General features: G+C 40.9%; 1 protein-coding gene across 5 annotated transcripts in view; it reads right to left on the bottom strand.

Annotated features, from left to right (window-relative positions):
• RP1 (RP1 axonemal microtubule associated) overlaps window positions 1-24832 on the bottom strand; it is a 105131-nt gene that overhangs the window by 11440 nt on the left and 68859 nt on the right. For 2 of the 5 annotated variants that reach the window (XM_055546005.1, XM_055546008.1), the window contains 4 exons: window positions 22494-22670; window positions 18748-18960; window positions 8804-8981; window positions 6536-7045 (listed from right to left, as the gene is read on the bottom strand). In XM_055546005.1, coding sequence (XP_055401980.1) covers window positions 6816-7045; window positions 8804-8981; window positions 18748-18960; window positions 22494-22670 — 798 coding nt within the window. In that variant the 3' untranslated portion in view covers window positions 6536-6815. Of the gene's footprint in view, window positions 1-6535; window positions 7046-8803; window positions 8982-18747; window positions 18961-22493; window positions 22671-24832 lie in introns of those variants that run through there. The other 3 variants (XM_055546010.1, XM_055546012.1, XM_055546007.1) reach the window with 2 other exon arrangements.

The raw sequence follows: 24832 nt of genomic DNA, 5'->3' as shown, positions 1-24832 counted from the left end.
TAATCATTTACTCAGTACCTAAGATCTTCCCTGGTGGCTCAGACGGTAAAGCGTCAGCCTACAATGCGGGAGACCTGGGTTCGATCCCTGGGATGGGAAGATCCCCTGGAGAAGGAAATGGCAAACCACTCCAGAACTCTTCCCTGGAAAACCCCATGGACAGAGGAGCCTGGTAAGCTACAGTCCATGAGGTTGCAAAGAGTTGGACATGACTGAGCAACTTCACTTTCACTTTAGCCATTGAAAAGGATTGTCTTTACTCAATTCAAGAAAATGTTATGTAGTTCCTACTATTTTTCTGGGCACAGTGTTAGGTTCATAGCTCTCTAAGTATTAACAGAGGAGAAGAAAAATCTGAAAAATAATAAGAATCTGACCTTGGAGATACACACTGACTATTGAGAAGGGCAGATATAGAGGTATTTAATTTCAAACAAGCAGACACACTCATAGAAAACAAAAGAAAAACTATGAAGTGGAAAAGTAGCAGAAAGGAGGGAGTGTTTGACTATGGAGGGGAGGCAGGGAGGTGTCACAGAGGGAACCACATGCTAGGTTTACAAGGAGGAGTCAGAATTTTGCAGAAAGAAAAAGGGAAGATCTTTCCCGGTGAAGGGAATAGCTAAACCAAACATGCAAGTCTTGAAGCAGCGAGCACAATGGAAGGACCACATGTGGTGATGTGTTGATCATGACATCACAGAGGTGTCACATGAGATGAAGGGAGACGGAGACAGTGAGATGGTGGAGGGCACGGGGCAGGTGGAGAGGGAGTGGGTGCAGCACTGTGCAGGCACCGTTTGCTAAAGTCTGGGGGCAAGATGGTCAGCACACTAAAAACATCAGTCTGAAATGGGTGAGCCATACGGAGCAGGGAGAGATCTGGGTGGGAAGGCCAGTGAGCAGAGAACAGTAAACAGATGAACAAAGCTTGGAGCAGGGTCAAGACATCATGGTTACTTGGTTTCAGCTTTTGGGGTATGAACGCACAATTATGTACATGTGCTTCTGTGCATCTATGTTGAGCTTGTTTGTTTGACTTGATCTGTAAACGAGTTGCAAATCTTCAAATCCTCTTCTTCCTGCTCTCACATTTTCACAAACATGAAGTATTTGCACAAACATAACATATTGTCAGAGTGCACTCATATTACAAAAACTGATGACTTAATATGGTAAAATCTATAATACAGAACAATGTATCAAAGTTTCTGCTGTTATCAATTAAATATGAATTCAATCTAATGCCCTGATCTTTTGGAAATGAACCAAAGTCCATTAGTCTCAGACCATAAATTTATCCATTTGAGAAATATAAAAGCACTCGCTTTTGTTGACTAGAAGTTTAAAATATTCTAAGCTGGAAGAACATTTGATGGGGTCTCTGGATTAGCTGGCAGGCTCCTTCAGGGTGTTTCTGAATAAAATCTATAGTCCTAAACAAACAAAGTTAGGCAGATATTGGCATTTTTTTGAAACTGAGTAATGCATATATGAGTATTCATTACTTCATCCCCTCTACTTTTACATGTTTGAAATTTTCCATAATGAAAAATATCCTTTTAAAAACAGTACTTCTTCCTTGAACTCTACTTACCCTAATAAAATGAACACCAAAATTCAACTTAGCCCTGAAGGAAAAAGCTGCAAATTTAATAGCACTGCACCTCTGTTTACCTCTACAAAAGTATCATTTATTGTATATGTGTGGTATTATAAGTTCTAAATCTCTGTCTTCCTTCCATGTAGATAAAAGTAGCTCTATTTTTCTTTTTTAATAGATGAGCATTTAAAATACAGAGGATAGTCTTATTTTACCTGTAATACCTAATTTCCCAAACTATGAACATCTGGCCCCATCCTGGATGCTCACTGACAAACATAATCTCATTCTTAATCTCAGCTGTTAGTTGTTTCTGATGTCTTTGAAAGTATGAAATAAGTTTTCTGAAGTATTTTTCAACTAACATGATTTTAATATCAGTGGTTAATGTGACCCAAATCTATCTAGCATGACAGCTAAATTGCAAAACTAGGAGGAAGGTATTTCTTGTGCCAAACAACTTTTTTTTTTTAACTCTAAATATCATATTGGTTTTGCCATATATCAACATGAATCCACCACAGGTATACATGTGTTCCCCATCCTGAACCCTCCTCCCTCCTCCCTCCCCATACCATCCCTCTGGGTCGTCCCAGTGCACCAGCCCCAAGCATCCAGTATCGTGCATCGAACCTGGACTGGCGACTCGTTTCATATATGATATTATACATATTTCAATGCCATTCTCCCAAATCATCCCACCCTCTCCCTCTCCCACAGAGTCCAAAAGACTCTTCTATACATCAGTGTCTCTTTTGCTGTCTCGTATACAGGGTTATTGTTACCATCTTTCTAAATTATATATATATGCATTAATATACTGTATTGGTGTTTTTCTTTCTGGCTTACTTCACTCTGTATAATAGGCTCCAGTTTCATCCACCTCATTAGAACTGATTCAAATGTATTCTTTTTAATGGCTGAGTAATACTCCATTGTGTATAGTACCACAGCTTTCTTATCCATTCATCTGCTGATGGACATCTAGGGTGCTTCCATGTTCTGGCTATTATAAACAGTGCTGCGATGAACATTGGGGTACATGTGTCTCTTTCAATTCTGGTTTCCTCAGTGTGTATGCCCAGCAATGGGATTGCTGGGTTAAAAGGCAGTTCTATTTCCAGTTTTTTTAAGGAATCTCCACACTGTTCTCCATAGTGGCTGTACTAGTTTGCATTCCCACCAACAGTGTAAGAGGGTTCCCTTTTCTCCACACCCTCTCCAGCATTTATTATTTGTAGACTTTTGGATCGCAGCCATTCTGATTGGCATGAAATGGTACCTCATAGTGGTTTTGATTTGCATTTCTCTGATAATGAGTGATGTTGAGCATATTTTCATGTGTTTGTTAGCCCTCTGTATGTCTTATTTGGAGAAATGTCTATTTAGTTCTTTGGCCCATTTTTTGATTGGGTCATTTATTTTTCTGGAGTTGAGCTGTAGGAGTTGCTTGTATATTTTTGAGATTAGTTGTTTGTTAGCTGCTTCATTTGCTATTATTTTCTCCCATTCTGAAGGCTGTCTTTTCACCTTGCTTATAGTTTCCTTTGTTGTGCAGAAGCTTTTAAGTTTAATTAGGTCCCATTTGTTTATTTTTGCTTTTATTTCCAATATTCTGGGAGGTGGGTCATAGAGGATCCTGCTGTGATACATTTCGGAGAGTGTTTTGCCTATGTTCTCCTCTAGGAGTTTTATAGTTTCTGGTCTTACGTTTAGATCTTTAATCCATTTTGAGTTTATTTTTGTGTATGGTGTTAGAAAGTGTTCTAGTTTCATTCTTTTACAAGTGGTTGACCAGTTTTCCCAGCACCACTTGTTAAAGAGATTGTCTTTAATCCATTGTATATTCTTGCCTCCTTTGTCAAAGATAAGGTGTCCATAGGTGCATGGATTTATCTCGGGGCTTTCTATTTTGTTCCATTGATCTATATTTCTGTCTTTGTGCCAGTACCATACTGTCTTGATGACTGTGGCTTTGTAGTAGAGGCTGAAGTCAGGCAGGTTGATTCCTCCAGTTCCATTCTTCTTTCTCAAGATTGCTTTGGCTATTCAAGGTTTTTTGTATTTCCATACAAATTGTGAAATTATTTGTTCTAGCTCTGTGAAGGATACCGTTGGTAGCTTGATATATCTACCTAAAGAAACTAAAGACCTATATATAGTAAACTATAAAACACTGGTGAAAGAAATCAAAGAGGACACTAATAGATGGAGAAATATACCATATTCATGGATTAGAAGAATCAATATAGTGAAAATGAGTATACTATCCAAAGCAATTTATAGATTCAATGCAATCCCTATCAAACAACTTTTAACTACTGTCTGAAGGAAGTAGAAAGAAGACCACTAGAGAGAGTCATGATCTAATTACTCAGCAATGAATGGGAGTCTTTCAGGTAATACTCATGGAGGAAGAGATTTTTTTCCCAGCTAAGCCATAGATACTTAAAAAATCATTTCCAATGCAACCAGAGAAGACAAAGTTTAAACAAGTGGGCACTTTATAGATGGCATGTGTAGTAGGAGAGCTTTATCATCTGGATTTCCAGGATTCCATGTCTAAATCCAAAACTTGTGCCACATCAGCATTTAGAATGGCTTCATACATTACACTCGTCATGCTCACTCACTCAGTCGTGTCCAACTTTTTGCGACCCCATGGACTGTAGGCCACCAGGTTGCTCTCTCCATGGGATTTCCCAGGTAAGAATACTGGAGTGGGTTTTCATGCCCTCCTTCACAGGATAAATTACGCTCAGTCTTCTCTATCCATTTTGGCTCACTCTCCATTTCTACTGCATTACCATCAACCACAATAAAGAACTTGTAACTTTTTGTACAATGAATTAATGATTTAAACTTAATTCTGTGTCTGGCATGCCCTAGATATTGTCTTCATCTCATTTATCCATTTTAACCCCATGTTTTTGAGTAACTGCTCCATGCTTATCTGGCTCACTAGATAAGAGGTCAGATGTTTTGTTTCAAGAAGTCAGATGTTTTGGCTATCACTGTATGACCTTACATCTGTTTAGTTGGCACACAACACATATTTGATGATATATTAAATGAAAGAATGATTTTTAAAGGTCTATACTTATCATGAAGCCTAATTTTATCACTTTTGAAAATAACTTGGCCTGCTCTGCCTCACTATAAAACTTATTTTCAATCCTTAAAAACTTAACAGTGGCATTGATAAGGGATTAACATCCAAAGTATTTAAAAAATAACTCCATAGTAAAACCCAAAGAATTTAATTTTTAAAAGGACAGGAACTAAAGAGACATTTTCCTAAGAATACATCCAAATGGTCAACAGGTACATGAAAAGATGTTCAACATCACTCATCAGCAGGGAACTACAAAATAAAACCGCAATGAGGTATTACTTCACACCTGTTAGAATGGCTATTATCAAAAAGACTAGAAATAACAAGTGCTGGTGAGGATATAGAGAAAAGAGAACAGTTGTACACTGTTTGGGGGAATGTAAATTGGTACAGCTACTATCGAATACAGTATGGAGGTTTCTCAAGAAGTTAAAAACAAAACTGCCGTACAATCCAGTAATTCTACTTCTGGTTATTTACCCAAAGAAAATGAAAATGGTATCAAAGATATATGTGTACTCACATGTTTATTGCAGCCTTATTCATAATAACCAAGATGTGGAAATAACCTAAGTGCCCCCCAACAGATGTGTGGAGAATGGAAATGTATATAATACACAAATAATAATAATACATAGAAATTACTATTCAGCCATGAGAAAAAAGGAAATGCTGCCATTGCAGCAACACAGATGGACCCTGAAGACCCTGTGCTGAGTAAGACAAGTCAGAAAGAGACAAATATGATATCACTGTTACATGGAATCTTAAAGGAGCTCAGCTCATGAAAATAGAAAGTAAAATGGTGGTTACCAAGGACAGGAGTAGGGGGAGAATTAGGAGAGATATTTAAGGTACAAACTTGCAAATAAGACCTAGAGAACTCATGCACCTTGTAGTGATTACAGACAACAAGACTGTATGATAAACATCAAATTTACTGAGAGACTAGATCCTAATTATTCTCATCACAAAGAAGAAATAAACATATAATGATAGAGGTGTTAGCTAATGTTACAATGGCAGTAGTACTGCAGTACTTAAATGTATCAAAACAATAAGCTGTACACCTTAAAAAAATTAACAATGGTAACATTTTTAAATGTTTCTGCCAGAACAAATTTGCATAGAATATGTAGAAGATTTTTCTCTTAAGTATTTTGCTACTCATAAAAAAAAAAAAAACTATTCCTAGAAATTTCAACTAGCATGCTATTTTCTTTTCTTTCTGTTTTTTTTAAGCATGCTATTTTCAACCAAGGAAAATTTTACTTAATGTGGCCATTCCAGATTTAGGGGCCCTTACTTCCTGACACAAGATTAAATTCCCCATCTGTGAAAAAAATGGAACTAAATATATGTTTTTCATGCAGTGTGATTTGTCACATGGCTCCAAGAATTCACAACATGACATGAAATACAAAACTGGGCCTAGTCCAATGCAATGAAAACCGAAAGGCTAACTCCCCTCCCCTCTGGTTGACCATGGGGTTTTCAGCAAGAAACATCTATGTTCTGTCACTTTCTAAAGAACAGAGAGTACATGCAATAACTCATTTTTGAAAAGCAGCTTTTTTAAAGATAACATTATACCTGTCTCTCAAGATGGATTTAAGAAAAATGGTTCACAGACAGTGGTCATCATTTCATTTTGCCCAAAGATGACTACATTCTGATGCACAGAATTTGTCAGATATCATTCATCTTGCTTGTCAGTCACACAGAACATAATACATTTAAGAGCGAGGAAAATAATTAAACACACTGAGAGAAGGAAACTAAAACTCCAAACTTCTGAGGCCTAGAGTACTTTATTCGTGCCTTAATTTCTGTATCAGGAAAATGGGGGAAGTTATTTTTGTTGTTGCTTAGTCTTTGGTGAGAATTTGCTGTTATTCATAAAAAAAATTCATAAAATATTTTGTAGGTAACATCATTTAATACCACTTTCCTTTCAAGTATTGTTCTGGAGTGAACACTGAATTCAAGAGAAAGAAAGAAACATTTTAAAATATACATAATTCTCTGCAATATAAAACCGAAGCATGAAAAAGCAAGATAACAGCCGAAAAGCAAGTTCACGTGGTATAATGTGACCTATATTATAAAAATAATGTGGGGCTCTTCCTGAGGTAGACACAGAAAAAGCAGTGCAGACAAAGAAACCAAAAGAAGAGAAAACAGCTGTTTCTTACGTGCAGTTGAAGGAGATGGGTCTCCTCTGGCCTCTGGTTCTGACGGCATTTCTTGCTGGTTTCTTGACTCAAGGATCTTCTCCTCTTCTTGGCTGGGTGTTACAGACATACCACTTGGGTTTTCTCTGCCAACTGAAATTAAGATTTGGAAAGATTCTATCCTCTCAAACCACTTGTTTCTTCTCAGAAAACCCACCATCTGCTCATCTATGCAAGTTTAAGCTTTGCTATTGTTTCCATTTCGATGCCGTCAGAGCTCTTTACTCTGCAGTACATAGTAACCAGAAAAATGATTTTTTTATAGCAGTGGGCTGCACATGAGTGGTATCCCTATTAAATCTGTGCACTCCTTTTAAATCTAAGCAATAGTTTAACGCCATAATATGAATTGAATGACTTATTCAAGATGTTTTTCTTATGGCTTCTAGATGGGTACACTGCCTACATCAAAAGGTAAACCTGACTAAACGTTGTTCAAAATGCTTTATGTGAATTTAATGGAAATTTAAGAATCAAAAAAGTATATATATATATATATATATATATATACCTACAAGTGAAGAAAACATTAGCTAGTTTTCTGCCTTTTATTTAGAAGCAAGTTGTTTTGTCATCTTGTTCAAAAATAGATATCCCCAACCTAGCTATGAAATTAAAAGATGCTCGCTGCTTGTTATGGCAAACATAGACAGTGTATTACAAAGCAGAGACATCACTTTGCCAACAAAGGTCCATATAGTCAAAGACACAACTGAGTGACTGATCAACAATAACAATAGATGAAAATACAGATATTATATATACTACCCCCAAGATACATATTATATTTATGTATCACTCATCTGATAAGATATACATTTTAAAAATGATGAGAATTTTATATCTATCTCCATATAAAGTATAGGTAGACCTTGTTAAGAAAAGAGAAGTTAAGTAAGAGACAGACAGACAAAGAAAATCATCTAGATTTTGATTAAGCCAAAATCCATGGGACTAAACAGGGTAAAAATTATATCACAAACTGAATTCTGAGATAATTTAAGAACACGTTAGAGTTTCCCCAATTAACCTTTGCTTAGGCAAATATGTTCTAAGCTTCGATTGTTTAAACAAAGCCCTTAAAACCTTACTTCACTTTGCTAGAAAACCTGAACTTAAATATGAGAGAAACCAGTTTCAAAATATTCACACTTCTATCCCATTCTTAGAATTTTTATCCCAAATCCTATTTTAATTCAAATCCCATTAGTGCTGATCTTTTTATCTCCTTTTACACTGTGAACATTAAAAATTAATCACAATGAAGCTGAGAATGTTTCTAACAGCTCCATCCCCTCTCTGTATATGCTGCTACTGCTAAGTCGCATCAGTCGTGTCCGACTCTGTGCGACCCCATAGACGGCAGCCCACCAGGCTCCCCCGTCCCTGGGATTCTCCAGGCAAGAACACTGGAGTGGGTTGCCATTTCCTTCTCCAGTGCATGAAAGGGAAAAGTGAAAGTGAAGTCGTGTCCGCCTCTTAGTGACCCCATGGACTGCAGCCCACCAGGCTCCTCCGTCCATGGGATTTTCCAGGCAACAGTACTGGAGTGGGGTGCTACTGCCTTCTCCGCTCTGTATATGAGATATCCATAAATAACAAAATACAAGCATGCATACACATACACCCATACACACATACACACACCCAATTTAAACAACTACAAAAGAGCTTAATGTAGCAAAAAACTCTATACCTAACATTAAACATCTGAGAATTTGAGGTATGTCTTTATTATGCCTTTTTCACTGCTTCTAGAATAACAAAAATGTAAATACAGTGAAATTATCAGTCCTTGTACACACACCATGACAAAACAAATCAAATGGAAACATTTCAGGGTAAACGTACATTTGATGACTTGTGGATAGAAGAAAACACTCCCGTTCTCAGTATAAACAACTGGTTTTGCCTGTCCATCTGACTGAAGTCCAACAAACAACCCCGGGCTCTTCACCGATTCCAGGCTTATACATGCATTTTTCAAGTTCTTCTTAATTTTAAAATGACAGTCACTGTCTCCTGTACCCTATAATCAAGAGAACATTATTTCATAAATATGAGCAACACTGAAGGATAGAACTTAAAACCAGTCATTTCACAAGAATATAATTTTGCTTCAAGTCCTCTTGACAAATTTAGGAGCTGTTTGCACAAAGCCCACTATGTGCTTCACCCTGCTCCGTAAGATCCGGAAACAGAGGCCAGTGATTGGCTGAGCGAGTGGACACAGGACTCTGCATCTCAGAGGGCCTTCACATGAGTAGAGAGCAGTGTGTGCTCATTACCTCCAGAGCTGCCCGCCCCTGTGAGGATGGAAAGCTGACATATGAGTGTTTTGGAAACACTCTAAAGTAGTGTTGGAAAAGAAGGCAATTCTTACAAGTCTATTTACATTTAAACAGAAACCAGGGGCTTCCCTGGTGGTCCAGTGGTTAAGAATCTCCTTGCAATACAGGAGACACAGGTTCCATCCCTGGTCCTGGGGGACCCCACAAGCCCCTGAGCAACTAAGCCTGTGTGCCACAACTACTGAGCTCATGCTCTAGAGCCCACGCTCTGCAACAAGAGAAGCCACTGAAATGAGAAGCCGGCACACCACAATGAAGAGTAGCGCCTGCTTGCCGCAACTAGAGAAAGCCCACGCACAGTAATGAAGACCCAGCACAGCTAAAAAAAATACATAAATAAAATAAATTTTTAAATAAAGCAAAAATAAACATAAACCGATTTTCACCAGTATAGAGTTCACATGAATGACTCAATGGTTTTAGAGCAAAACATTCAAGAACCAGATACCAAAGGAGTAATCTACACACCCTTCAGATCATCAAAATCACCTTTTTATGGCATTTAAAATCTAATATTAGAAAACATTTCACTTTTCGTTGCTTTAAAAAGTTTTCTTATAAGATTTAGGAGTTCTGAAAAATAGGCTTTGTGAGACTGGACTGAAATTTCCAATAGCATCTATTATTTGTAAAAGATAACTGCATTCAGGTCTCTGCCCTCCAAAGTGAGTTTCTTTTAGGTAAGAACAAATGTCTGTTGTCTGTTCTCTCCCATAATGCAAATATGAATTAAGCAACCTCTACAGTCTGTTCTTGTTTTGGATACAATAAAACTCTGGCTTTGATTTGTATGGCCAATTAGAGGGCACAACGACATATACAAATAAAAACACAATATGTAAGAACAACAAAATAGAGATGAATACCTCCAGTTTGGGGAGAGAAAAGTCACTAAACTCTGGAGAATAAGGAAGAAACTCAATAAACGTTTGTTAGCTCTAAAAATAGTTATCTGTTTTGATCGTTTCTAATCTCATAATTTCTTCATGCAATGTCTTTCCCTCTCTTTTTGATAATGAAAAATGGGATTATTCCCTCTAAAATTCACCATTCCAAGTGATAGGCACTGAGCGACTTCACTTTCACTTTTCACTTTCATGCATTGGAGAAGGAAATGGCAACCCACTCCAGTGTTCTTGCCTGGAGAATCCCAAGGACGGGAAGCCTGGTTGGCTGCCGTCTATGGGGACGCACAGAGTCGGACACAACTGAAGCGACGCAGCAGCAGCAGCAGCATGGTGGCTAAGACAGTAAAGAGTCTGCCTGCAATGCAGGAGACCTGGGTTCAGTCCCTGGGTTTGGAGGAATCCCTGAAGGAGCAAATGCCAATCCACTCCAGTAGTCTTGCCTGGAGAATTCCACAGACGGGCTATAGTCCATGGGGTCAGAGACAGTTGGACATGACTGAGCAACAAACACTTTCACTTTCACCCACAATGCAGCACCTTGGTCTACTTAATGTTTCAAGTTGGGGTGCAGGAAGGATTTTCTGACCTTCCCCAAAGCCAGTAATAAGACCCTCATGTGGGAGAGGTGTCCTCCCAGGGCGTCCTTATCTCCAAGACAGAAGGGTTTTGATGAATAGGTCTTGCCCTTCCCCCAGTCCACCAGGCTTCACTCATACCCTTCTTCGTCATCTAACGTCTTGCCACGAATCTCCATTCTTCATCACACTCAGTGTAAGAACACCCAGCTTCTTCACTCTGTTCTTAACAAGGGCTGCCCATGGGAAAAAGTAGTTAACCAGAGCCCAATCTTTTTAGGTTTTCAATCATGTCTGACTCTTTGAGACCCCATGAACTGTAGCCCACCAGGCTCCTCTGTCCATGGGATTTCCCAAGCAAGAATACTGGAGTGGGTTGCCATGCCCTTCTCCAGGGGATCTTCCTGACCCAGGGATTGAACCCTGGTCCCCTGCATTGCAAGTGGATTCTTTACCATCTGAGCCACCAGGGATTTGCGTTTTTAGGTTTTATCAGAAGCCTAACTGAGCCAGAGGGAGGGAATTATCCAGCTCCAGCCCCCTCTGGCCACCCTAGGACTGAGAAGCACTTTTACAGTTCACAGTCCAGAGGTGATGAAATAAAAATTCACATCTTAAGAAAAATTCAAACATAAAACTTTTTCTCTGCCCTTTGGCCTCCTCCCTCCCCTCCGCTGTGCATTGTTTATCTACATGGTGCATTAATCAGATGTCCCCAGTGGCAGAAATACCTGCTCAACCATAAAGATCAATGTTTCTACATCTGGCACTAGCCTCGTGACTCTTCAGAAAATAATGTTTCTTTCTCAAGTCCCATAAGGGAGGATGATGACCCACATTCACCTTGTATATGCAGATTATCTTTGGTGAAATTTGTGTAAAATGCTGATATATAATTTCCCGTAAAGATAGCGATTAGTGAAGAACTGACTGGTCAGAGGACTTGGGGAGATACTGGGCTGCACCTAATGGAAGTTCTCAGCTTAAATATTTACTCATGACCTTATTAATGTTACTAGCTGAATTATTTGCATTCTGCCTATCTTTTAAGTGGGCTTTCCAGGTGGCACAGTGATAAAGAATCAATCTGCTGCCAACACAGGAGACACAAGAAACGGCTTCAACCCCTGGGTTGGGAAGATCCCTACAGGAGGAAATGGCAACCCACTCCAGTATTCTTACTTGGAGAATCCCATGGACAGAGGAGCCTGGCGGGCTACCATCCATGGGGTCGCAAAGAGTTGAATGTGACTGAGCACATACACATCATTGTTTTTTGAATTACCAAATGTGTAACTAAACCTCAGATAAAATTAATGATGACTAGGCAATTTGAAATAATTAACCAAATATATAGTTTTATAAAATCAATGATTAAAAAGCAACAAGAGGGAACCACTTTCTAAACCACAACAAATTAGTGAGACAGGTGGTCCAGAGGCTTTTGGTTACTGATAACAGGGTCTAGTTAAGTAACAGCACTGATTGGCCATCCACAAAATCCTCTCCTGACTTGGAAATGAGCATTCCTAGTGCTACGGGACAAAGCTGGTCCCATAAAATGCCTCCCAAAACACTGTCAAAATTAAGACTGAAAGGGAGAGGGATTGTAAAATAACGTTGCCCACCATCCAGTTCTACATGCCATTAGCACTGCAATCTCTGACATATAGTATATCCTAAAAGGAACTCGGGACAAAGATCAGGATGAAGCACTTGTGCTCTGGGAAAACTGAAGAGCTCTTCAGATGGCTAGATATTTTCAGGAGAAATTTTTTATGAATCTGGATTTCTGCATCTTCCCATTCTTAGAATGGGGCTTCCCAGGAGGCTCAGTGGATAAAGAATCTGCCTGAAATACAGGAGACGCAGGAGATTCAGGTTCAAGCCCTGGGTCAGGAAGATTTCCTGGAGGAGGGCATGGCAACCCGCTCCAGTATTCTTGCCTGGAGAATCCCATGGACAGAGGAGCGGGCAGCCTACAGTACATAGGGTCACAAATAGTCAGACACGACTGAAGCAGTGAAGCACAAACACACGCATACTGAGAATAGCACTAACACCATAACTAAGATGTCCACTCCTCATGACCAGCAGCAAGCTTCTGCTGGGGTTTGTCCTTGATTTCACGTAACCCTTCTCCATAATCACACATACAATGACCTCCCACTTGCCTCTTTGGAACAGTTCTCAGAGCTCTCCAAGAGGCCGTCTCCCAGACTACAGCCTCAGCTTGCTGCTGCTGCTGCTAAGTCGCTTCAGTCGTGTCTGACTCCGTGCAACCCCATAGACGGCAGCCCACCAGGCTCCCCCGTCCCTGGGACTCTCCAGGCAAGAACACTGGAGTGGGTTGCCATTTCCTTCTCCAGTGCATGAAAGTGAAAAGTGAAAGTGAAGTCGGTCAGTCATGTCCAACTCTTCGAGACCCCATGGACTGCAGCCCACCAGGCTCCTCCGTCCATGGGATTTTCCAGGCAAGAGTACTGGAGTGGGTTGCCATTGCCTTCTCCGCAGCTTGGCTCAAATAAAATTTTCTATTTCTTTCTTAGATTTACTATTGATTAAATTTTTCATTGACAAAGACAGATCCACTAAAAACATGACATCATTATTTACATAAAACGAAGTTTTTCACTGAATTAACCCACTGATCTAGCATTAAGTATACCTGGCCCAGCTCTATGTTTCATTAGCAATTTCATCAAAATCTGAATAGTCTTTAACTTTCTAGTTACTTGCATGTGTAGAAATATATTTTGAGTGAAGAGGCAACATTAGATAAAACTGAGATGAGAGAATCATGCCTACTTTCTACAAACTAAACTCCTGCCAACAAACAAGGATCCTACTGGTGTGGGGTGTGTTTGTGTGTACATTGTCTTTGGTTTCCTGGTTACTCTTCAGCTTGTCTTTCCTACAAATCCTACACCTTTTTTCCCTTCATATTCATGTTTAGTGACAAGTTCCACCTATGTTGTTGTGAGGCCTGTTTTTCTTCTTTATATTAACAACCATACAATTGTTCCTAGAAAAGGCAAGCAGTTTGCATTCATGCTACCTTGAATCCCTTCTACACCCAAATCTATTAAAGTGATTTACTCCTACGGCATAACAATTTTATGGTAACAGAAATAGAAACATTTGTTACAGGATCAGCATCTCAGCATCGCTTGGTTTAAACATGTGTGTTTGCCTATAAGAAATGTTTTCAAATATACAATGGCAGACACATTGCAAACATTAATGCTATTGTTCAATTTCTACCATCAGCATCTGCAGAGGAGCTCCCAGGACTGAGGCACTGTCAGGTATTTAAGGTATAGGAATGTCCGCTGTATCTTCAATTCCTTTGGAAATCATAAGCATGCCTTACGCCAGCCTCTATGCAAATCAGGATAATTAAGATAATTGCTACCATTCTCTTTTCAAAAGTGAAGTCATTCTAGCCCAGGATTTCTGATCAGATACAGTGAAAGTGAACAATAATGTGCCTGATTGTTATGTATCAATAATAGCTCCTAAGAGCAAAAAAAGCACATGCTTTCTGACTAAAAAGACCCACCATGGAGACAGGCTGGAACCTGGGACCCTTTGCAGCAGTGCTGAACTGCCTGCACCTGGACAAACACCTCCTCAAACAACAAAATAGAAACAAACTATACAAGATTAAAAATAACTGAATGCATGCACAGGGGAGGGCAAATCCTGGACAAAAGATACAAAGAGACCGAGAAAACCCAACTGCCATTTCTAAACAGCCTGGAGCAAAAGCAGGGGACTACACATGCCCCCTGCACACACCACCACATAAGGGGTGGGCAAACCACCTAAGCCACCCCTCCTGCCTGACCTGTGGACACGGCCCCTCACCCTAGAAGGAGCCAGCTCACCCACCGCATGCAGTGAGCAAGGGCGCCTCTCACTTGTCCTCACTCCCTCCTGCGGCAGTGTGCTCAGCCATGCCCGACTCTGAGTGACCCTGTGCACTGTAGCCTGCCAGGCTCTTCTGTCTATGGAATGCTCCAGGCGAGAAATACTGGAGTGGGTTGCATTTCCTTCTCCACCTGCTGAAGCAGGAACCCAAATAAAGCCTTGCCTGAATTTCTTCTCTGGCATCTAGTCAATATCTGTTAAGGAGGCCACAAACCTAGTCAACATCACTACCAAAATCTCAGGGGGAGAGGTTTAGTTGGACAACCATATTGAAGGGTCACTAGACAAGTTATGATGTAAAGAAAACACTATGATGAAAGCGGTAGAAGTAACATACATATGATGAGAGTTCTGTGCAGGCACCTCTCTGCGAAAGTACTGACAATCACGTAAGTCTACTGAGTAGATCCTGAAGATCTAATTGGCTTTTTCAATGAGTCATGAGTCAGGTGGTGCCCACACAGCATGTGGAGGGAGACTGGGGGGAGGGGGGCTGCCAAGTGAAGAGGGTTCTAAAGGCAAGACAGGAGAGTCATAAACAAAAAAGTTTATTTCAGATTAAGTCATCTCCCTTTGGGGACAGAAGGGTCTTATTAGATGGGTTACCTCATCTTCCTTTGGGGGCTGGAAAGGGCCCACATGATAGCTTACCTCACTGGAGCTGAGGTAACTCCAGAAAATCCCTAACCGACCAGCTAGGACTCCGTTTCTGGGGGAAGGTAAAACTTCAGTTGGGCTTCCCTGGTGGCTCAGTGGTAAAGAATCCACCTGCCAATGCAAGATACACGGGTTCAATCCCTCGGTCAGGAAGATCCCGTGGAGAAGGAAATGGCAACCCATTCCAGTATTCTTGCCTGAAGAATCCCATGGATCCATGGGGAGGCACTTGGCAGGCTACAGTCCATGGGACAGCAAAGAGTTGGACACAATTTAGCAACTAAACAACAAAACTTCAATCAGGCTAGATATTAAGTCCAGGTTCAGTGACATGCCCAGCATAAGTGACTCTTGGGCCCATGCTTTCTTTTTAATAATACCAAAATAAGGATTTTCCTGGCAGTCCAGAGGCTAAGACTCTGTGCTTCCAATCTAGGGGGCATGGGTTTGATCCCTGGTTGCAGAATTAATATCCCACATGCTGCATGGCCAAAAAAAAAAGAAGAAGAATATTCACAAACATTTTTTGAAAAAGCTTCCTGAATTGCCAGGGAAAAGTAAAAGCAAATTTGAAATGAAGACAATAAAATAAAGTTCAAATTTTTGACTTTATTATTAAAATAATCATAATGCTAAGTCACTTCAGTAGTGTCCGACTCTGTGTGACCCCATAGATGGCAGCCCACCAGGCTCTGCTGAACCTGGGATTCTCCAGGCAAGAACACTGCAATGGGTTGCCATTTCCTTCTCCAATGCATGAAAGTGAAAAGTAAAAGTGAAGTCGCTCAGTCGTGTCTGACTCTTCGCGACCCCATGGACTGAAGCTTACCAGGCTCCTCCGTCCGTGGGATTTTCCAGGCAAGAGTACTGGAGTGGGTTGCCATTGCCTTCTCCAAAATAATCATAATAACAATTCCCTGGTGGTTCAGATGGTAAAGAATATGCCTGCAATTTGGGAGATGTGGGTTCAATCCCCGGGTTGGGAAGATTCCCTGGAGATAGAAATGGCAACCCACTCTACTATTCTTGCCTAGAGAATCCCATGGACAGAGGAGCCAGGTGGGCTATGGTCCTTGGAGTCTCAGAGTCAGGCAGGACTTTAGTGACTAACACTACTGTCCAAAAGCAAACGGAACTTCTGTTTTCTTCAAGTTATCAAAAATCTTTAATAGATGCTACTTGAGTTTAAAAAACTCCAATATATGATTGCTGGCCTCAGTTTCACAGTGCACAGGAAATTCTGAACTTAGCTTTTCATCCTGAGAAGTCCATGGTGGGGCGGGGGCGGGGGTTTGATCCTTGTGCTAGAGCACAAAACAGCCTGAGCAGAAACAATTTCAGACCCAATTCTTCACCTGAAAAGCTGTCAGCAAGGCTGGTTCTAGAAAAATTAAAAAAGAAAAATAAAAAAGAAAACCACTTTGTCTTTTGGAAGCATCTCCCTGCGGGGTTTCCTGACTCCAGTTTCCTCTTGGCGATCAACCCAGTTTCTCCAGGCTGATACCATGAATCCTCCACAACAGGTGGGTGGACCTGGTATGACAGAGCGCTGACACCAATGCGGCTGTGGACAATCACTCAGCCAGTTCCTCTGTGTCAGGATAACACTCCCCTGTGTTAATCTGTTCATTTCTGCTCATCTTCCTATGCTCAGCAAAGCCTTCCGCCAGGACTCCTTCCATTCCCTCAGCTGGTCAGAACGCTGAGTCACCCACCTGGCAAGCGGAAGGAAAAAGAAGGAAGCCTTCGTGTTCAGAGGAGCACGGACAGAGCCAAGATTCTGCTCCACACTTGCAGAGGAAGCGTCCTCGCTTGGAGGGACAAGAGAAACACCATGCAGAGGAAAAAATGGAAGCAATAGAGAGGCCCCCGCAAACTGGAAAGGGAGAAACGGAAGAACCAAGAGAAGCCCCATCCAACCAGAGGATGAGGCAGCCACACGTAAGGTGACTGAGCACCAAGCTGGCCCTTCGGTTGTTGTCACAGGAAGACAGATTTCAGGGCTGGCCCATCCCCAGTTTGGGGTGACAGTTATCTGTGCCCCCATAAACTGCCTCCAGCAACTCTGAAACACATGCACATAAAGACATGTGTCACGTAGCAACACACCTTCTGTCTCCTGGTTCTGAGCAGTCCCACGAGCCCCAGAAGAAACAGGTTTGTCCATTCTGTGGATGTAGGTGATGGCAAGGAAGGCGGCTTCCTGGAGGTGACCAGGCATGATGAAATCTCACCTTCCATAGTCTGGCCACAGCAGAGCTGGTAACCATTTTCGTCTCAGTTCGTCCACTTGCCAGTTTAAAAGCTATAAGCAGGACTCTGTCTCTTCTGTGACATGGGACATGCCCACTTCCCAATGCTCTTATGAGCCCATCCAGGATGCTACTTAAATGTGTGTGTACATGTACTTTTCGCTTTTGCACTGTGCACAATGAAGTCAGGGGCACGGAACCATGAATGGTCTAAATCTTCCCTCCTCTCCAACCAGAAGCTCACGCAAATTCTCCCAAATAGAGAGATGCCCCCTGGTAAGGAGAGTGGGGACAGGGAGCATCTCCAAGTTTATCCAAAAGTCACAGTTTAAACCAAACTCTTTCAAATGAAAACAGATGAGCAGAGCATTAATAGACTTGCTAAATGGTAACTGTGCCCCTCAACCTGTCAGAGATGTACGAAAATATAAAAGTTGTGATATTGGTTACAAGTCACCCCTCCAGAGTTACAAGATGTTAAGGAAAAATTCCTAATATTTAGAGCATAAAATTACTTTCTGGGACTTCCCCGATGGTCCAGTGGTTAAGATTCGGTGTTTCCAGAGCAGGGGGCCCCAGTTCAATGCCTGGTCAGAGAACAAGGATCCCACATATCACAGGGTGCAGCCAAAAAAAAAATTACCTCCTTGCTCACAGAGCAGGCTTTCCACTGGTGGGAACTCAGGTTCCAAGGAAGCAGTTCAGGAAACACGACTGAGCTGGGACTTCCCAGGGCCTTGGTTCTCAAAGTGTGGTTTGGGGCCTGACTCAACAACAGCAGCTGATGCTCTTTAGAAACACAGACACATAGGTCCTGGAGCAGTCTATCTGAGTCAGAACCCATTTTCTAACACTACTTCCAGGTGATCTGCACGCACCTTTCATTTCAGAAGCAGTGTCTAAGGGTCAAGGACTCCTTCTGGTCACACCAAGAGGGCACCCACCCCCAGCCATGTATTAACAATACCAGTCAAGGGGGGCCACCACGTAGCACATCCAATTTCCCAGAGTTCTCATAGGTTAAAACTAGAAAACAAAACAGTCAAGCAAGCAACACTTGTAACAATTCTTGGCAAGTGTCTTAAACATTCGCTGAGAAAAACACGAGCAGATGCTTACAGCTCCATCACACCGTCCATCCTTAATCCTCAGAAACATCCGTGCATTCTTCACACTTTCAAACATGCATATCCTAGAGCTGATTTTATGCACTCTCCAGTAGGACTTTTCAGATGGCTTTCCTACGCCCGTGCAGCTCCCATCCGGCTGGAGGCAGAGGGCCTGGCACAGGCTGGTGGCAAGCAGAACCACTGCGCTGTTGAGCAACACACCCTGCAGAGCAACCAACAGCACAGAGAGGCAGTAAGTGACACGCCTGTGTCTTGCTAGAGAAATATGGCAATAGAGCCCATTTTCTTACAAAAGCTGCAGTGATCGGGATCTTACCAGAAGCTTGGTGGGAAAGAATGAGCAAAAAAAAAAAAAGGAAATAAAAAATTTAACTGCTATGTAAAGCTAAACAAAACTAAAGAAGGTGGTCTGGTTGACTCATTATGATTTACATTAATCATTACTTATTGAGACTGTAAGAACCAGCATCAGATGCTACAGAGATTTTAAGAAGATGCAAAACCCACAAACACTTCTCTTAAGAAGTTTCCAATCACTCTAAGCAAATAGTTTGAATACTAATACAGAGAAGAATAAAAATAGTGTTCTATAAGAGTGCTTGAATTTTGACAAGTAATCTATGGATATTAGTTAAATGTATGCATGTAGGAGGGGCTTCTCAGGTGGTGCTAGTGGTAAAGAACCCGCCTGCCAATGCAGGGGACGTAAGAGATGCAGGCTTGATCCCTGGGTCAGGAAGATCCCCTGGAGGAGGGCATGGCAACCCACTCCAGTATTCTTGCCTGGAGAATTCCATGGACAGAGGAACCTGATGAGCTATAGTCCATAGGGTCTCAAAGAGTCAGACATGATTGAAGTGACTTAGCACTCACACACACATGCATGGAGGAATAAATGAATGAATGAAAAGAAGTATCGAATATAACTAAAGCCAAATTAAGTAAATCTTCTGTAATCAATAGCTTCAGTCAGTTCAGTTGCTCAGTTGTATCCAACTCTGCAACCCCATGGACTGCAGCACACCAAGCCTCCCTGTCCATCACCAACTCCCAGAGCTTGCTCAAACTCATGTCCACCAAGTTGGTCATGCCATCTCATCCTCTGTTGTCCCCTTCTCCTCCTGCCTTCAATCTTTCCCAGCATCAAGGGCTTTTCCAATGAGTCAGTTCTTTGATCAGGTGGCCAAAGAGCTTCAGCTTCAGCATCAGTCCTTCCAATGAATATTCAGGATTGACTTCCTTTAGGATGGACTGGTTGGATCTCCTTGCAGTCCAAGGGACTCTCAAGAGTCTGCTCCAACACCACAGTTCAAAAGCATCAATTCTTCAGTGCTTAGCTTTCTTTATGATCCAACTCTCACATCCATACATGACTATTGGGAAAACCATAGCTTTGACTAGATGGACGTTTGTCAACAAAGTGATTGATGCCTCTGCTTTTTAATATGCTGTCTAGATTGGTCATAGCTTTTCTTCCAAGGAGCAAGTATCTTTTCATTCCAAGACTGCAGTCACCATCTGCAGTGATTTTGGAGCCCAAGAAAATGAAGTCTGCCACTGTTTCCATTGTTTCCTCATCTATTTGCCATGAAGTGATAGGACCGGATGTCATGATCTTAGTTTTCTGATTGTTGAGTTTTAAGCCAGCTTTTTCACTCTCTTCTTTCACTTTCATCAAGAAGCTCTTTAGTTCCTCTTCACTTTCTACCATAAGGGTGGTGTTATCTGCATATCTGAGGTTATTGATATTTTTCCCTGCAATCTTGATTCCAGCTTGTGCTTCATCCAGCCCAGCATTTCACATGATATATTCTGCATATAAGCAATAGCTTAAGAGGAAGATATAAAAAGTTCTTGAAAATTAGTTAGAAATGTACTAACACAGTAGAGAAATGAATAAAAGACACAAATACACAAGTCACAAAATACAAATGATGAATATGCAAAAGGAAAAATAATCTATACAAGTAATAAAAATAATAATAAAGTGAAAATTAAACATTTATTTCTCTAGAAGATTGTCAAAGTTTCTTTCAAGGACTGCCATATTCAACACCAAGGTCCATGATATCAATATAAATAATATCCTGCTCAGTCAAAGGGAACTTGGTAGTAAAGAGCATCATTTTACCTGGAAAGGTCTGGCCTTTGTCCTAGGTTTCTGAGAAGTAATCGCCAACCCCTAACGGTGCTGTGCCTAACAGGAGTGTCTTTGCTTGCCTGGCAGCCTTGGGTCAGCCAGATAGTAAAGATGTGACTTAGGGTGGGAACTTTGTGTAACGAGGTGTCAGCTGACCTCCCAAGAGGCCTCTTCCCTCTGCATCTCTTCCCTTAATGAATATTAGAGATTGAGACTGGCCATATGGACTCCCTATGTGAGGGACCCCAGGAAAGCCTCTGGGCCCAAGTCTCAGGTGAGCCTCCCTGGATGGCAGTGCTCCATGAATATCATCACACATCAGTGTAGAGAAAGTCACACCATCCTGATTCCAGGAAGAGGACAACCACAATTTCCACATTTGGTGCTTTTCCTGGACTCTGCCCTCTGCCTCTCTTCCCTTAGTGAATGTTAAATCTGCATCCTTTCTCTGTAATACCATGAATGTAAGAGCACTGATTTAGTTCTGGGTCATTCTTATGAATTATCAAAATTTGATAGTGACATCAAGAATCCTTCACTCTGAAGTCCCTGTCAGAAGCGAGGGTGGTCATGTCAACTGTCCCCTCTAACCTCATGATTTGACTTTCCCAGGATTAAGTATTGGTACATTTCTGGAGAGAGATTTGTCAATATGTTGCCAAGAGTCTTAAAGGGCTCATATTCTGACCTTTCAATTCAATTTTGAATGATCTAGACTAAGAAAATAATAAAATATGTTGTCAGAGACATAAAAGCCCAAGTACATTTTCCAGTAATATATTAGAGGTGATAAAATAAATTAAGATTAAATATCCAATGACTAATTCATATTTTCCTAATGTTTGAATATAATGTAACCATATTTTCCCCATGTTGCCTGGGGAAAATAATAACATAATGAAGTGTTTATTACATAGTAGGTCTAAAAAGTTTTGAAGACAAACTGACTGATTGGATTCATAATTCACCAGACTAGATATGTTATACTCATTAAAAGTTGTAACTTCTCAGAAAACATTCTCTTTATTTTTAAAATGTAGATAACAATATCTGTCAGAAATGTCATGGTGATTAGATTTAGTATTGTGTGTGGTGAAGCTCTCAGTAAAGTGTCTGTAATAAGACAGGCAATCTCACAAATGATACCTATTGCATTAATAATATCATTTAAAGATAAAAAGATAAATTCTTTTTATTTACAAAGAAAAAAACATAAGCAATATGAAATGATCACATACATACAACACTCAAAGAGTATAAATATGTAAATATTCTAACAGTTAGAAAAGTTAAATATAGATTTGTTTCACCCCCAAATGTAAGATTCTCTAACTTTTTATTTGAAATCCCCACAGCCATAGTTTTAACCTGCAAATTCAACTGACATTGGCTGTTACTCCCATCATTTTAGTGTTGCTAAGGCTACCGTCCCTAAGGCCACATTCTGGGTGGACAAAATGACCACAGGCATCAATGCCCCGAGTGGAAAGAGATATGATTTCTCCACTGTGACTTCATTCAAGAGTTTTCCTCAACAGGGCAAAAGAAAATACAAGTTTAAGAGTATCAGCTTTAATGACCTTCCTCCAGTTTACCTTGACAAAAACCACAAACTCTCTAGAAAGGTCTGCGTAGCCTGCCGAGGATTCGTTAGTTATGTTGCCACGGCGATCAAAAATAACCAAGTGGCCGGGAACCCGGGCTGACTCAAGGAGTGCGCAGCGGTGGGGCTGGGACAGCACCCGCATCTCAGTGCAGGCCCCACCACTAGCCTAAAAGAAAAAGGGAAAACAAAACAAAATGAAAGCTCTGCATAAGCAATAGAAAATGTGTTGCCACTCTACGTGTGCCAGATCCAGAGCACTCCATGGAACCCTTGAACTAGCTGTACAACTGTGACATGTTTTCTGATTCAGTTCTTGTGCTCTCCCACCCTGATTTCCAGGGTTTTGCTCCAAGGACCTTCTCTTGACTTCTCAGAAACCATGTAGAGCACTAAATAACAGCAAAAATAACTCCAGTGGCAGGGTAATTTAATGAGATGTTAATGTGCATTTTATCATTATTTTTCATTTCTTTTTTTGTGTCTTCCTAATTAAAGACCACATAGGATCAAAAGATGAAACTAACAGATGTGTATTACTAGGTTTTGCTTGTGAAAAACTGAACAAATCAAGGAAGACAAACTATAGTGAGACATTTCTAGTTTAGGGCACTGTTTGAGGTCTGATCTCTCACTGTCTCAAGGAGGCATCTGGGCCTGAAAGCAAGGACTTACTGATGCCACTTGAAAGGCCTGATCCACGACACTAAAGCTGCCAACCTCAGTGAAGTTTCTTGTGTGAGGATGGCAGGTAAGCCACGGAGCTGTTCACGAAGAAACCACATGATGTTTGATGAGAACTGGGCAGTGAGCAGTGTGGACTGAAGTTAAGAGACTTGTCACCAGCTATTCAGAGACCCGACACACCAGATGAAATGTGTATACAACAAGGTGACCTTCATAATAACCAAGGTGGGATTTTTCTCCAACTTAGAGGGAGAGGGGCTTACAGAGAGACTTAATTTGATCTTAGAAAAATAAATAGAACATTTCTTGAACTCTTAATTTGAGTGATTCCATACCCTCAACATTCATATCTATTAAACTTCTACTGAGTAGGACCTTTATGAAGCAGAATGCACTACAAAATACAGCATGAGGGACTTCCCTGGTGGCCCAATGACTAAGACTCCAAGCTCACAATGCAGAGTGCCTCAGTTTGATCCCTGATCAGAAAACTAGATCCCATAAGTCACCACTGAAACCCAGTGCAGCCAAAATATAAATAAAAATAAGCATAAAAAACAACATGGGGTAACATGCCAAGTTCAAAGAAAAGACACCATAAAAGAAATGTGACTGATTCATGTCCGAGTCTTTGCAGCCCCATGGACTCTAGCCTGCCCAACTCCTCTGTCCATGGGATTCTCCAGGCAAGAATACTGGAGTGGATTGCCAGTTCCTTCTCCAGGGGATCTTCCCGACCCAGAGATTGAACTGGGTCTTCCATGCTGCAGGTAGATTATTATTTGAGCCACCAGTGAAGCAAGTAAGTAATTTAATTAATATTTAAAAAAAAAAAAAAAAAGCAATACAGCTTCCTCCTGACTATTTCCCCTCTGGGCATTTTTGTCCTGGAACCTAGCTCCCACGCTGTGAGAGTCAAGCAGCTACACTGAAGGAAGGACCACACATAGCTGTTCCGAGAGCTGGCATTGACTACCAGACCTGCGACTCAACAAGCCGTTGGATGACTCCAATCTCTAACATTTCAGCCACTTCACTTGATGCTGAGAGGAAGAGAGATGTGCTACCGTCTCTGGGTCCCGCCCAACTGCAGATTTGTAAACAAAATAAATATGGTCAATGTTGTCAAAAAAAAAAAAAAAGGTGACTGATTAGTCCCTTAGCCTGAATTTCAGTCCTACAGATCATGTTTTTTCTTCAAAATTTATTGCAATCCTTAAGTTTTAAAACAAGATATAAGTAAAAAAAAAAAAAAAGTCATTTCATAAAATTATGTAAGATTATATGAGAAAGCTGTAGAATGAGGGGTGGAGTCCCGGCGTCTGTGCTCCGTGCCTGCTTTCATACTGACCAGCTCTGAGACTTTGGACAACACAGTCTTCCCACCCGTCAGGCTCCTCTTCTGTCAGAAAGGGATGCTAATGTACTCTCTCATAGGACAATAAAAAGGCTAAATGTTGTAACACACAGTTAGCCCTTAAAACAGTGCATGTCATCCTATGCTTTCTCAGTTTCAAAACAAATAATCATACATGGATCTTAAAAAGACATTTTTAGAAGTTTTATCCATTTTAAAATTTTTATTTTATTTTTACTTGTAGGATAATTACTTTACACTACCATGATTGTTTATGCCGTGTATCA

This window comes from Bubalus kerabau, chromosome 14 (genome assembly GCF_029407905.1).
Source record: "Bubalus kerabau isolate K-KA32 ecotype Philippines breed swamp buffalo chromosome 14, PCC_UOA_SB_1v2, whole genome shotgun sequence".
Classification (NCBI taxonomy): domain Eukaryota; kingdom Metazoa; phylum Chordata; class Mammalia; order Artiodactyla; family Bovidae; genus Bubalus; species Bubalus kerabau.
This window is presented reverse-complemented; position numbering and strand designations above follow the sequence as displayed.